The sequence below is a fragment of the Lissotriton helveticus genome, chromosome 12 (genome assembly GCF_964261635.1).
Source record: "Lissotriton helveticus chromosome 12, aLisHel1.1, whole genome shotgun sequence".
Taxonomy (NCBI): Eukaryota; Metazoa; Chordata; class Amphibia; order Caudata; family Salamandridae; genus Lissotriton; species Lissotriton helveticus.
This window is the reverse complement of record NC_136073.1, coordinates 594,594,309-594,608,394: the sequence shown is the minus strand read 5'-3', so window position 1 is coordinate 594,608,394 and position 14,086 is coordinate 594,594,309. Positions and strand designations below refer to the sequence as shown.

The 14,086-nt window shown below is 46.3% G+C and overlaps 1 protein-coding gene across 2 annotated transcripts in view; it reads right to left on the bottom strand.

The window, feature by feature from the left end:
• Positions 1-14,086, bottom strand: part of TOMM40L (translocase of outer mitochondrial membrane 40 like) — a 586,774-nt gene that overhangs the window by 90,723 nt on the left and 481,965 nt on the right. For both annotated transcript variants that reach the window (XM_078669218.1, XM_078669219.1), the window contains exon 6: positions 2,356-2,478. In XM_078669218.1, coding sequence (XP_078525344.1) covers positions 2,356-2,478 — 123 coding nt within the window. The remainder of the gene's footprint in view (positions 1-2,355; positions 2,479-14,086) is intronic.

Here is a 14,086-nt window from a genome sequence, read left to right as displayed (position 1 = left end):
ATCAACTATCCGGCCTCTTGGATTCCCTGTCCGAGGGTGTGGTAGGGAACGCGCCTTGTGAGGTAGAGGCTTGGACCACCAAGCTCTCAGGGGTAAGGTGGTTGTTGCAGAAATTTGGGTCATCCGGTGCAAGGCGATGAGGGCAGGCGATTGTCCTAATCACAGGAGTCCCTGTGCTGGGTTTGGCGAGATCCCAGACGTACATTAGTCAAGGCCTCGTTGAATGGTAGGAGGGGTTCTGAGGAGGAGACACATGGCAGTAAGACCTGGGTTAAGAAGTTCGTCTTGACTTCCACCGAAGGGAGCTGAAGTTCCAGGACCTCAGCTGCCCTTCTCACCACCATTGCATATGAAGCTCCCTCCTCCGTAGTCACAGTAAGGAGAGGAAGCAGACCAGAATCTGGAGAGATATCCTGTCCACTGGCCTCACCCAATTCCTCATAACAATCCATTTCGATTGAGGCTGGTCTTGTAAAGGGTTCAGCGACCCCTCTGAATCTTCCTCCATTCCTAGTCCTTCAAAATAAGGCTGATGAAGCAATCTAAGACCCAAGGGTGCTATTGGTACTGAAATCGGCTTCAGTAGGTGCTGATCTGGCTCCAGGTTGTCAGGGATAAGAATGTTGCAGGCCCCGCTGGGGGTGGGGGGTGCTGGCAGTGTCAGGTGTCTCTGCGCAGGGGAAGGTCTCAGTGGCACAACCAGCATTGGTCCGTATCCATCACCAGATCCAAGGGGGGTGGGGGGGGGGGGTTTGGGTAGTGGTCACAGGGGCCAGAGCTGCCTGCACTGAACCCAATCGAGTCACCTATGAGCCTCTGGGGCCTGATGGCGTACCAGGAGGGTCAGGCCACCCAAATATGAGGCACATGGCATCATCAAATTATCTGAGCTGGGCAGGGGTCAATCGGTTCCTGGGAAGGAAGGGAAGCATGTTGCCGACCCCGGCACAGGATCTGCAGAGCGAGGCCTAGAGGATCGAGGCTCCTCCATCAAGTCGAAGCATGCTTTGACATCTTGTGTTTCTTATGCCTCTTACCTGACCTTCACGATGGCTTTGAAATGGAGGGCGAGGACTTAGGACGCCCGGAGCGGTGGCTGGACCTTCTTCTTGACCGGGACTGATAACAATATCTCTGGGGCGAATGACACAGTGCTGAGCACCGGGCTACAAGCAGCTTTACACACCGCTCCCTCAAAGTTTTTGGAAACATTGCCCAGCAGTGAGAGCATGACTTTGAGTCGTGGTTGCGCTCCAGGCACCAAAGGCAAATCAGGTGTGGGTCCGTCATCGACATGGCGCAGTGGCAGGCACCGCATAGTTTGAATCTAGAAGTCTTCTTTGATGTGTCGGAAAAACCGACATACCAAAAAATATTCGACAAAATGTCGAAAAAAGCCTGTCGAAAAATTACCGAGGGTAGCTCTCTCCACAAATTATGCGCTGGCTGATGCGGAAAGAAAAGAAATTATGTCAGCATGCAGAGATGGTGCCTATATAGGTGACGCGGACATCACAAAGGTGGACACGACGCATACAATGCAATGCGGAGCCGACCGACGCCACTTACCGGCATGCAAGGGTAATGCTTGAAGAAAAATCTGCGGCTAGATGTCCTTATCAGGTGTGCACTTTGTCGTAATAGGGTGCAGTATTTAGTTATAGTGAACTCAAAAGAAAGAATGCCACAGGGAAAATATCGTAGAAAAATGAGTAATTGAACAGATGAGGACAGGGCGTAGATGATTTCAGTTTTTGAAAATTCAATGTCTAATTGCAGGCAGGGAAGGAAGATATGTGTGGCTCTAAGGAATAAAGGAAGTCAAAGGAGGAGACAATAACAACAGAAACTGTCATATAGTAGAAGACAACGACAGCGGGAGAGGTGTTGGTAGGGTAGATGAGGGAAGGAGAACAATAATTTGGGCAGGGGTGAGAAGTGCATATTAACCTCCTAGTTAACGAAAAGGCTTGGCATGGACCTGGGGATTAGGCTTGGCTGGTATTGGAGCCAAAACTTTAAGCAATTTTCCAGACTGGAATTTCCAGTTAGTAAAATCTGGTCTAGTGTTCCCACACCTGGCATAACCGGGAGCAGAACTGGGTTAAACCACATGTGGAGAGACTGGGTCATTTGTGATCAGGTGGAACGGTATGCCACCTAGGGATACAGCTCCACTGTACTCGTAATCAGTAGAATAAAGGGATGTGTGATACGAGTTCGTATCAAATATCTCAAGGAAATAAGGGTGATGCAACCAGTAATAGAGAATGTGCATACCATTAGGAATTTTGACAGTCATAAAAGAACAAAGACTTGAGTCCACTATGTTTTTATCAACTTTTGCATGCTCACCTGAATATTTGCCAGCCAGGGTCACTATGGTCCCCTCTTCACATGGCCGTCGGTGGTATACCAACTCGCCTCCTAGCACCAGCTTTGACGTTATACTCTGAAGGAAATGAGCCACCACGATAACTGCATGGGAGGAATGCAAGAGCGAGAGCACAGCCATGACAAATGGAGAAATAGTCAACTCAGCAGTCAGATGTTCACACAACCATAGAAGGAACCAGTTAAAGTGGTTACTAACCGAGCAGTGATAAAGAGCTTATGAACAAAGTGAGATTATCTCAGGGGCAGTCTGCAATGTGCATGCTAAGAAGAAAGACCTGGGCCACATTGGCTGATAGGTTAATTTTATTTACATCACTGTCCGTATACACCAACCCATCCCAGGCAGCAGTTAAAAAAGTAATAAACTCATATATGAGTTGGAAGTTGCACTGTAAATATATGTAATTAGGACATTCTACCCTAATTTTACATATGACTAAATTCAAACTTGAGCAGTAAACTGCCAACAAGAGATCCATCAAAGTGTGAAGTAGGCTGAACCTTCCTTATAAATTAGCTCTGTTTTTGCTGTGGTCATCTTCTGCCTAGATTTCTACTAATTATGATCACCACAGGATTACATATAAAGAATCCCGCTAAAGGCCACAGGATCACAAGTGAAGTAGACTGGCTCTATAGACAACCTGTGACATTGCGATCATATGCTCATTACTGGTGAACACTACCATGGCTACCTGTCAAAGAAAGTTCATTGTACACAAAAGGATCTCTCTCCAGCATTGTTCAGCCATTGAGTCCTGTAGGAGCCTGAGATATGCAAACCCCAAACTCCCATCATAGGGTTGCAAAGGATTTAGTTACAGATCATATCACTTCACTATGAAAAAGCATGCCTAAAAACCTAAGGCTTTCAATGATTTCCTGAAGTAATGTCGAAGTCTGAAAGCCCACCTCTTCTTCTCATGGGATTCTACCCTCAAGACTATCTCACACACACCTCAGTCTGGTCATAGACCAGACTCATCCATCAGTCAATCAATGACTGGGCAATGTCCATTTTGGGCCACTGCAGAGTTTTTTTCAATTGTAACCAGTGTTGCTGCTTAGGATATTGCAGTCATTCTGGAGTACAGCAACCTCCCTGTTTCTCATCAATGGCTACTCATCAGGCTGCAATCCTGTTAGCTCCACAATCCATAACTCACACAACAGCCATCATGCAAACCATAACTCGCACACCAAATGCACTGCTCATGAACTTCCGTTTTGAGGTGATAAAAGCACTTACACATATAAATGATCGTGTAGATCAGATTACATATCAGTTCCCTCGTCCGAACACATTTCTTTAGATTTTTTTTATATGGGCCTATGGTTGGTCTGTAAACTATCCATAGATTAACAGTTCAGCCATCCGTACCTCGTTAAGCCTATCAAGCCCAACTGTCGCACTTTTGTAACATTAGTTTCTCGAAACTACTGAATGGATTTATACCCTAATCAAAGGCACTTCCTTGATTATAGTTCTACTCTCATGGCAAGTTTAGTGCAATTCTGTTCAGCTGTTTTTCTGTAGCAGACGGAAAAGATTCCTATGGGAGCTAAAATGGCAAAACTCACTTTCTGGTCCCCTTAAACCTCCTCTGAACCATCTTCACAGATCTGCACAATATTTGCCATGGTGAATCCATAGTAGATTACATTTTTGGGGAAAGGTATGTGTAGAATGGTCAGATGGTGCCAATGTTTTAAAGAAAAGATAACAATGGCTTGCCAATGGAAACTCTAACTACACACTATTGCACATGTGTGTGCTTGTGTGTGTGTTCCCAAATGCTCACAGACGTATAAACTGAGACAAAATGTGTTAAATCAATTTTCCCAGGGTTGTTTTAGCTCTGGCTAAGAATTGGTCTGGCATAGTGCAGGGCTGGGTAGGACTCCAGGCAAAGCCAGTTAGAGCTCTCGGCTGCTATTCCTGCAAGCTTTGAACATCAGCAACATTTCGAGAAGGGCTTATGTTTGGTGAATATAAATGTCCCTATGTTAAGTGGTCAACCAACCCTAAGCCATTATTTTAATGCAGCAAAAAATGTTATTGCTCATACTGAGACTACTGCACCGAAACTGTTGTCGGCATTTGCATTTGATTATAACCGGAAGCACCTACAAATTGATGCCCCAAAATAATGCCCTGTCCCTAGTAGTGGAAAGCCACCCATACAAAGCCACAATGTTTGATAGGGAGTCCTGGGAGCATGTTTCATGTTTAGGTCTCGGCTACACAGCGCAAGACAAGTAGTGTTTAATCTGTGGGCTTCCCATTTGCTTGCTCCATCATGTGTCTCATATTCTTTGTCACCATTTGTTCCTGGCATGCATGGCCAATCCTCTTCTTGTGTTTAGCCCTCCCCCAGAGCATGGACCAAATACTTGTAAACATCCCCTGCTCCTGTTCTTACCACCATTTTAGGACCTACTCTTTTTCAGCACTTTACACTGTGCATTTGTGTGTAGACGCTGCTCATGGGTGTTATTTAGGGAGTTCAGCTTCATGCAGATGGTATCAATTATTTTTTTCGTTTTATATACTGCAAACTAGACCTGAAGGTATCAGAGTGCTTTACATGTGCAACAATTGTGTTACAGACAGACACATTCATAGGAAGGTTAATCACTGCAGTGAAGGCAGACTTCTAAGCATTGAAAGAAAAGCCAACGTTGTGGGCGTGAGTCATCCATTCGCTCCTCAAACAGCGCTGGGGGCTCTGCTTCCACTGGCCAGTCATCTAAGTAGGAAAATTAAAAGTCCTGGCTTCCTTTGAAGATGCCAAACCTGCCAGCATAAGCATGGCAACACAAGGTGCGTCATTAGCCTGAAAAGCAAGCCCATGGACTGATAGTGCTAGGATCACACAATGGCGGGTAACATAAAAGGAGCAGGAGTACTTGCAACTGAAAATAGGTGTCATGCAGATCCAGAGAGGCTGGCAATTCCCCATATTCATGAACAGTAAGACTTGGCACAGGAACAGCATCCTGTACTTGTCCCATCGAATGAACACATTCAGAAGGTGGTGATCCAGGATGGGTCTCAGACCTCTGTCCTTCTTAGAGACCAAGATGTACTCTCATGCCTTTTCTTTCAGAAGCACTACCTGTATGTCCCTTTTGTTCAGCAGACAAGGACTTCCTTCTCCAAAATTGTGGCCTCTAGCAGAGTGCATGTTCTGATTGATTATGGTTTGGTAGGAGAAAATAGAAGGGTAGGTCTTATGTCTTGTTGCAAGACCCACTGATCCAGCATGATTGCATCTAAATTAGTGGAAAAGTGGAAGACCTTTCACCTACCCCACATAGGGATATGGCGATATCAGTGGGGAGGAGTCAAGGAGGTTTTCAGTCAGCAGTGCCAGCACTGGATTGTAAAGACTGGATAAGTTGCCCATTGGGGCAGTATTGTACAAAGTGCCCCGGGGGCAAAACGGGCATTTGATCCCACTTTGCACACCACTGGGGCACTTTGGTATTATGGAAGGGCCAGCAGATGCTTGTGTGGCCCCTTTTGTAATACAGATAGTGCTGGTGCACATATAGCGCCAGCGCTATCATCAGAGAGTGTTATCTCATTTGAATAGGGGCGTGGCCCTATGCAAATAAGAGAATCTTTTTGCCTCTGTGCCATTATCATATTCTAGACGAGGGCGCAAAGGCAAAGATGCCATCAGGAGGCGCACAAAAAGATGGTGCACTGTCAGGTGCCTCGGATGGCAGTCTTTTGGAGGGGGCTAAGTGAGTCCTATGGCCCCTCAGACATCCCCTTGCAGGCGAATGTAGTCACTCACTGCACCCGCTTGCCAGGGGATCTCTCACCCCTCTTAACCTTGCAGAAGGGTTGCCACCGGCATAGTAAAACATGAAGCAACTTCTTCAAAGCCGCTCCGTATTTCACTCGAATGCATTGCCCCCAGAGTAACGCAAGTTCGAGCCTGCCCTGGGGGAAGCACATTCAGTGTGATATGGTGCATTCTCCTTGTTTGCGCAGGCCACACATTTTTTAAGGTGCGCCCAGCAAAAACAAGGAAATTGTGCTGCATTGTACGATATGACCCCAGTTCCACCACTACACCGAAAGGAGAAATATATTTGTTGAGGTATTAGGATAAGTTGATAAGCTTAAATTTCCTGTACTGTTAATGAAACTGTTTCCCAGGGGGGATAGGCCAAGTGAATGAGCCTCTCCAGAAAGCAAGCCAAGTGTTCAAGAAGAGTTCCTGGTAAGAAGTGACCTTCTCTCGGGAAAGCCAATTGCCATCCAAGGGCATGTCCATGAGGGTTACTTGGACAACTCCTGAGAAGACAGTGGACTACATTCAAGCATGGCAGCAAAGTGTAACAACTGTGCCCATGGATCGAGCAACAGTGTCCAAAGAGCTTAGACACAGGAAGTGGAATTATCAGTCAAGCAGACAGGTGGTAGTTGCTATATGGAGGGCATAAGGTGCTCTTGGGAAGGCTTTCAGGCTTAGCTTTGAGAAAAAAACTTGAACTACCAGACTTTCCAGTAAAGAGTGAGAGGACAGAAAATTTGAGTCACACGGGGCAGGCATTTCTGTGGACTTTTGGGCCCCAGAAGGGTTTCTGCCATGCAGGTGAGACACAATCCCAAAAAGATTCTCATTAAATAAAATCAACTGCTCTGCCATAGAGGAGGAGGGTTGTAAGAAGTCCATCAAAATGTTAGATTTTGCCTCTTCAGAGGGCAAGGTCAACTCCAAGACTTCAGTTGGACTACAGTGGAGAATGACGATACTTCCTCTGAGGTGAAGCCAAAGCAGTAAGGGATGTCAAGGCCACAGAAATTTTGTAAGTCAGGATACAAGTCAGCATCAATGTTATATGAGGTAAGGAGGTTGTCCAAACATCTAAATCATCATCTTCCGTGAGGCCATTTTTCGTATCTGGCATAGTGCAGACATCTGAGTCTGAGGTAAACAATTCTTCCAGCAGGGTACACCTCTGAGCCATAAGAAGGTGTTTCCGGCAAGTGATCATCATTAAAGCTTACCTTCACTGTCTTCTCCAATTTAAGGATAATCTCAGCTGACTTCAAAGGCGACAATGGAGGTGTTTGCGCTGAGGAAGAGTTTGTTTGAACAGGGGGCGGCTATTTGGCAGGCTCTGACTTTTCATTAGGGCATGAAAAACTTAGTGATGGATGGAATGCTTGAAATAATCTCAACCACTGGCAATTGCGAAGGGCCACATCCCATTCCATTATTTTTCGCCGACCATGCCACTTCAGAGTGGACCCAGCCATATGCAAATCAGTCGTGACCCTGCTCCAATGGGAAAAGTCTGGCCTGAACCACCAGGACAGGTTCTCCCTAAACCAGAACATAAGCAACAGTTTCATCCTTGTTAGGGCTCGTCAGCCAGGTATTACCTGGTTCCAGTGGCACAATAAGCACAGGGCCTACGTCTTGGCATACCTGTCACACTTAACCCCTTCGACGCTCATGACGAGCTCAGCTCGTCATGAGGTACACCTCTCGTACGCTCATGACGAGCTGAGCTTGTCATGAACCGCGGGTTTTTAAAAACTTCAACGCACAGTGGGAAAATGCGCCGCACGCATGGCGTTAAGGTATCAAAAACAAAGTAATAAATTGAATGCTTGAATTAATCTCAGCCACTGGCAATCGCTCGGGCCACATCCCTATCCATCATATATCACCCACCATGCCACCTCAGTTTGGAAGCAGCTATATGCAAATCATTCTTGAACCTTATCCAATGGGAACAGTCAAGCCTAAACTGCTATGCTAGGTCCTACCTGAACCGGAAAACAAGCGACCCAAGACCGATTTCACATTTGCTAGGGCTCATCAGCCTGGTTGAGGTTGCTCCAGTCACACAGTGAGCACACAGGACCTACCTCTGGGCGTTTTATATACTTCAGTGTTAACTTTTTATAAAGTACTGGGGACAGAACCCCAAGATGCACAACCTCAGGAGGTGCCAGGGTCAGAGCCACCAGAGTTATTAGTTCTGCATGATTATGCTCTCCTTCAGGCAGTAGCCCTGTGGAAAGTGGAAACGTCCAGCACAAGTGCGCATTACTGGCTAGAAGGCGTTGACCTTCACAGGTTTAGCCTATGGAGCCAGGAACTATTTCACCTTCAGAATGTTGTCCGATACAAAGAAGAGTCTGGCATCGTGGAACTGCATTGGAACTCAGAAAGCGATTCATTCCTAGATGAAGAAAAATACTTTTCCTTCCTATGACACTTTTTGCCCTTTTTTGTGGGAAGATCTTTTGGGAAATCAATTCCTGGCCAGGGACTTACTTGCACATGAGGAGGTGAAGGTGATCGCTTTGACGTAACCCTGCAGACCTTGGCAAAAAACAACTTCATGTTTTGATCTCTGATTCCTTTCATGGAGTACCCTCCTATATTCCAAGCCTAAAAACCACTTGCAGAAGTCATGTCGGTCTGACGATGACATCTTCTTCTGTGACAGTTTTGCAAAAGAATTTACTGTAGTCGCTGTTAATATGTGAAGGAAGTTCAGTGATGAAGCACTGTGAGAGCTCTGGACATTTATCAATGAGGCACAGAAAAAGCTGGAACTGACACCAGCATTCCAGCTGGCACCTAATATACTCCATGCATCATGTCTGACCGGTGGGGTCAGGTTGACCTCTCAGGGCGCCACCTGGCTGTGTTGGAGAGCCAATGCTGGGAAAAAGTTTTGAACCTAGTGGAATGCTTAAAAGAGTATACTTAAAATGAGGAATCTAAGGAAAGCTGCACCATCAAAATCCGCTCATCTTCAACATATTTTAAAGTCAACACCATCTATCTCACTCTTCCCTGTGCTTCCTTTAGCCCGCTTATTCCTTCCTTCCATAGTAAAAAACACTCTGCTACTCCAAGGCCGAAGTAATCCGTAACACATTACACGCTCAGTCTAAACCATGAAACTCTAATGAAAAATCTGCAAGCTCTACCCACTATAATGACTTCCTTCTTTAATGTCAAACGATCTGTTTGTAAGTTGTGCCTGTAATTGCAGTTAGTGGGGGCCAGCACTCACTTCTGTGGGCCAGGACATATCTTTTATCATTAGACTTTGACCCAAAGCAATAGGGCGAAAGAGAGAACAAGGTGAAAGAAAGAGTAAATAAAGGACAGGAAAATGTAGAAACTTGCAAGATTGAGCTAAAGGGACTGAAAATGTTAAGTGGCAGGGGAAACAGGTATGTGAAGGAGTCAAGACTAGGCAACATATAAAATCAGAAAACATAATAAACGGAAATCAGCCACATAGCATATTAAGGGCCAGATGTAGGAGACATTTACCGACCGGTAACAGCCGATTTCGGCCGTTACCGACCGGTAAATGGGTTTTCAGTATGTAGGGGCACTTTTTTACAGAATCGGTAAATTTACCGAATCGGTAAATTTACCGATTCTGTAAAATACCGAATCGGTATTTTACCGATTCGGGAAATCTCAGATGTAGGTGGGACTCTTCAGAGTCCCAAAGGCCCTACAAATTCGGTATTTTACCACCCAATCCAATTGGGTGTTAAAATACCGAATTCAGGTGTGCATGCACATGTGTGCATGCACACCTATGCCATGTGACAGACAGACATGCCCTTAGGGCATGTCTGTGTGCCACATGGCGCACATGTACATTTTTGGGGTGCCACAGGGTGTCAAAGTGACACCCCCTTGCCAGAGGGTGTCAAAGTGACACCCCCTGCACCCTTGCTAAAATCGGTATTTACCGATTCTGTAATGACAGAATCGGTATTTCCCATTGATTCCGATGGGCTTCACAGCCCATAGGAATCAATAGGAAATACCGATTCGGTATTTACCGAATCGGTAAATACCTATTTTTAACGATTCGGTATTTCCACATCTGGAAATACCTACATCTCCCCCTTCATATTTACCGACTCTTAAATACCGAATCGGTAAAATTCGGTATTTAAGAGTCGGTAAATATGAATTACCTACATCTGGCCCTAAGACACTTAAACATGGATATCACTTTAGGCTGTAGGAAGACAATCTTTATTTGCCCCATTCTTTCTTAAATCATCTTGTCCCTCCCATGTTTGTTGCTGTTTTCATGAAACATTTATCACATTGTCTCTTTAAATTGCACTGCCCACGGTAGGCACTGACCCCTACAACTCTACACTATAGACACTGAGACCCAATATTTACTTAAAGAAGGAAAAGTATGCACTCTGTCTGCTCCTCCTTGTTCCCACCTAGGACATCATAGGTTTAGTATCATCTTACATGGGCTTCCTCAGTAACCTATATATTGTAGAAATAGTCAATGCTGCACCACTAAAAAAAATAAAGTAAGATTAGAGTAGATCCATGCAGGATTAAACACAGACATGAAGTAATGATGAATCTGTAGGTACTCAAAGAATTCCGGACACGGATTCCATACTGAACTAGAAGATCCAGAAATATTTTAAACCCATACATAAGATCTTGTCCAAAAACATCTTGACCAAATTCCCATCCTTTCAAGGTGGTCTTCCAGCCTTTCCAAAACACTTTATAGTTATTTCTATATATTGTTTTACAATCATTACCAGGAATTCTGCCCAGATATTTTCCTTTCGCTGTAGATCTAGGACGCCACACCCCAGCTGGGTCACAGGGCGGAGAGGAAGGAGCACTTGAGCCGCTGGGGCCCACGGCCACCACACCTGGCATATTTATGTAAGCAATAGTGCAAGTGCACATCCCCCCTGATCTGGACTATACCGGCTGGATGATAGTCTGGGATACTCCTGCATAAAGGGTCACTGTCATGTCGTGAGCCTGGATAAAGTAAGTTCAGTCTCTCCGGGACATGCTGCTTAAACCTGTAGGGGGCCTTCAGGAGATAGGATGTCTACGGCTGGATCAGATCATCCAGAGAGACTGACAATGCGGAGGGGCCAGTGACCCACTTTCCTGGAGGCCTTATTTGCGTCTCTACGGGATGACCTATAGGCGGTAAAAAAGGACCTCTCATCGGATCTGTAACTGGTATGCCGAGATCTGGAGGAGATAGGCGACCGGGTCTCTGCTCTTGAGGACCAGTAGTCCAGTCGAGTTGAAGAGGTCGAGTGGCTGCAGCAGGAGGTGCTCCGCCTCCAGGACTAACAGATCAACCTACAGGCTCATGACGAGGACTTAGAAAACCGATCGAGGCGTAATAATGTATGCATCAAAAGGCCCTGAACTGCCGCAGATGGAGCCAACCTGGGAGAATATGTTGGAGCTCTCTTTCGCCACATTCTGGGGGCACCGGCGGACAAGGAGATAAAGCTGGACCGGGTGCACCGGGTAGGATCACTGAAATCAGAGAAAACCCCACCTGTGACCATTCAGGTGTTCATCCACAATTTCCAGCTAAAAGAGAGCATACTGCGCATGGCCCATGATTTCCACCTGCTTCAGTTGTGAGGCCACACACCTTTGCTGTATCAGGACCATGCAACCTTTACTCTACAAAAGGGTTGTGACTTTCGCCCAGTCACTGCTCATCTGAGAGATGCTGGTATTTCATACTCATGGGACCATCATACCGGATCAACTTCTGTTACGAAGGCAAACTCCACCAAATCAGATCCCTTACAGAGGCCTGCTGAGTACTTGGCATCAAGGATCCTTCCACAGGGGGATGACAGGCCAGCACACAGGGCTGGACAGTGCGCAGGCGCCCATGTTGTCAACAGTCAATAAATGAACCTGTCAGACTGTCGCCTGATTCGGAGACTATGGTGTGAGAACGCAATTTGGTGCTGGAAACGATGACAGGTGATGCTGGCAAGAATGACGCACCTTGAGACCATGGGGACTTTGGTCACGGCAAATCTTCTCCAGATAGGTGGAAATGTGGGTGGCGGGGACAGGGGACCAGGAGGCCTTGAGCCTCATTACGGACCAGTGGATCCTTCTACGATGGAACATTTCACGCCTTTGAAACTTTCAACTGATTATGGCCTTGATCACCAGATCCACACTCTACTTTCTGCTCCAATGATTGAGGGACTTACAGTTTCCAGTTTTATGTTTGTATAGATGGTTTGTAGGTGTTGTTTTCTGTAGGGTTTTATTCTTTCTCCATGCTTAGTCTACCTTTAGCTCAGCAGAATGCACTATAGTGGTCCATCCTGGGTGAAGATGCCCTATTGCTCCATGTCCTACCAGTCTATCGTGGGAAGCCCTCCAGCCCTTTGCCTTCCCGCCCTGTCCCTCCAGCACTTTGCCTTTCCGCCCTGTCTTCCAGGAATCTAAGGTTACTAGCCTCACTGTAAGAGGCCTTAATAATCCCACTAAATGGTCAGCAGTCCTCTCACTTCTAGAGCAATCAGGTAGTGATGTATGCCTCCAGCAGAAAACTCACCTAGTCTCTAAGGATCACCCTAGAATGCAGTCCAGCTGTGTCCTCAGTCAGCTCTGATCCTCATGCCCCTCCAAAAAAGGCGGGGTGGCCATTCTCTTCTCCCAGAAGTTCAAGGGGAAATCCTATCCACAATAACGGAAGTCAAGAGACGCCTCTTAGCAGTTAGGCTTTCAATGGGCACCTTCCACTTCACGAAGGTAAATGTCTATGCCCCTAACAAAACAAAACCAAAGGGTAAGATGGACAGAGTGTTGAATATTGCAAGCACTCACCCCTAACAAACACCCGGAATCCTTTCTTACTAGACCCATCGCCCCTGTACTCCCGACTCGCAATGTAGCTATCCTGTAGAGGGGACCATGAATTTGGTTATGGACACAGGCATGAAGCACTCAGGTCACAGCTCCGCCCAAACTGGGGCCTTCTCAGCTGCAGGGCTACGGTCGCTCACAGACTGTGGACTGCAGGACACATGACACTGACTGCACCTCTCTACTAAAGATTAAACATACCATTTGGCAATGAACAAAACATGCACACGTACTGATCACTTTCTGGCAACTCAGGTCCTGTTAGCTCTTACATCAGATGTGGTAATTGCCCCGCGATCGTTCTCTGATCATGCCCCCCTTTCCTTTTCTCTCAGTCTGAATGCCACCCAACCCAGGAGTTTGCGGACTCCCGGTTTCAGTTATAAGCTGCGGTCAACTTACTCTGGAAAGTAACTGCAGACTATCTCCATGCTAACGCTACCAGGGAGACATCACTGGCCTCAATGCTAAGAAAACTGAGTTCCTTCTAATCTCCCCGCCCAAGAACAACCCTGATATCTAGACATGGATTAAAGCCATCACAGCCTTAAACTGTTCCCCGACCATTGTGAATTCAGCCAAATCGCTGGGAATTACCTTGGACTATAACCTAAATATGTGAGACCACATCAACACAATGGCGAAATCGGCCAGATTCCACCTGAGCTACCTATGGAAATTGAAACCCTTTCTAGACGCTCCGGACCTAAAACTCGCAGTCCAATCATTAGTCATCTCTCGACTGGAATATGGTTGCTCCACCCTCTCTGGCTTACCTAAGATCTCGCTGGCATCCTTAAAAGCCTGCCTCAACGCAGCCGCCAGACTACTTACAGGCTCAAAAAAATTCGACCACATCACTCCTCACTTGAAAGCGTTAAACTGGCTCCCCTTCGAGGCTAGGATTCACCTCAAGCTGGCATGCATCTCGCACAAAGCCCTACACTCGAACTCCCCTGCGTATCTTGCACAGAAGC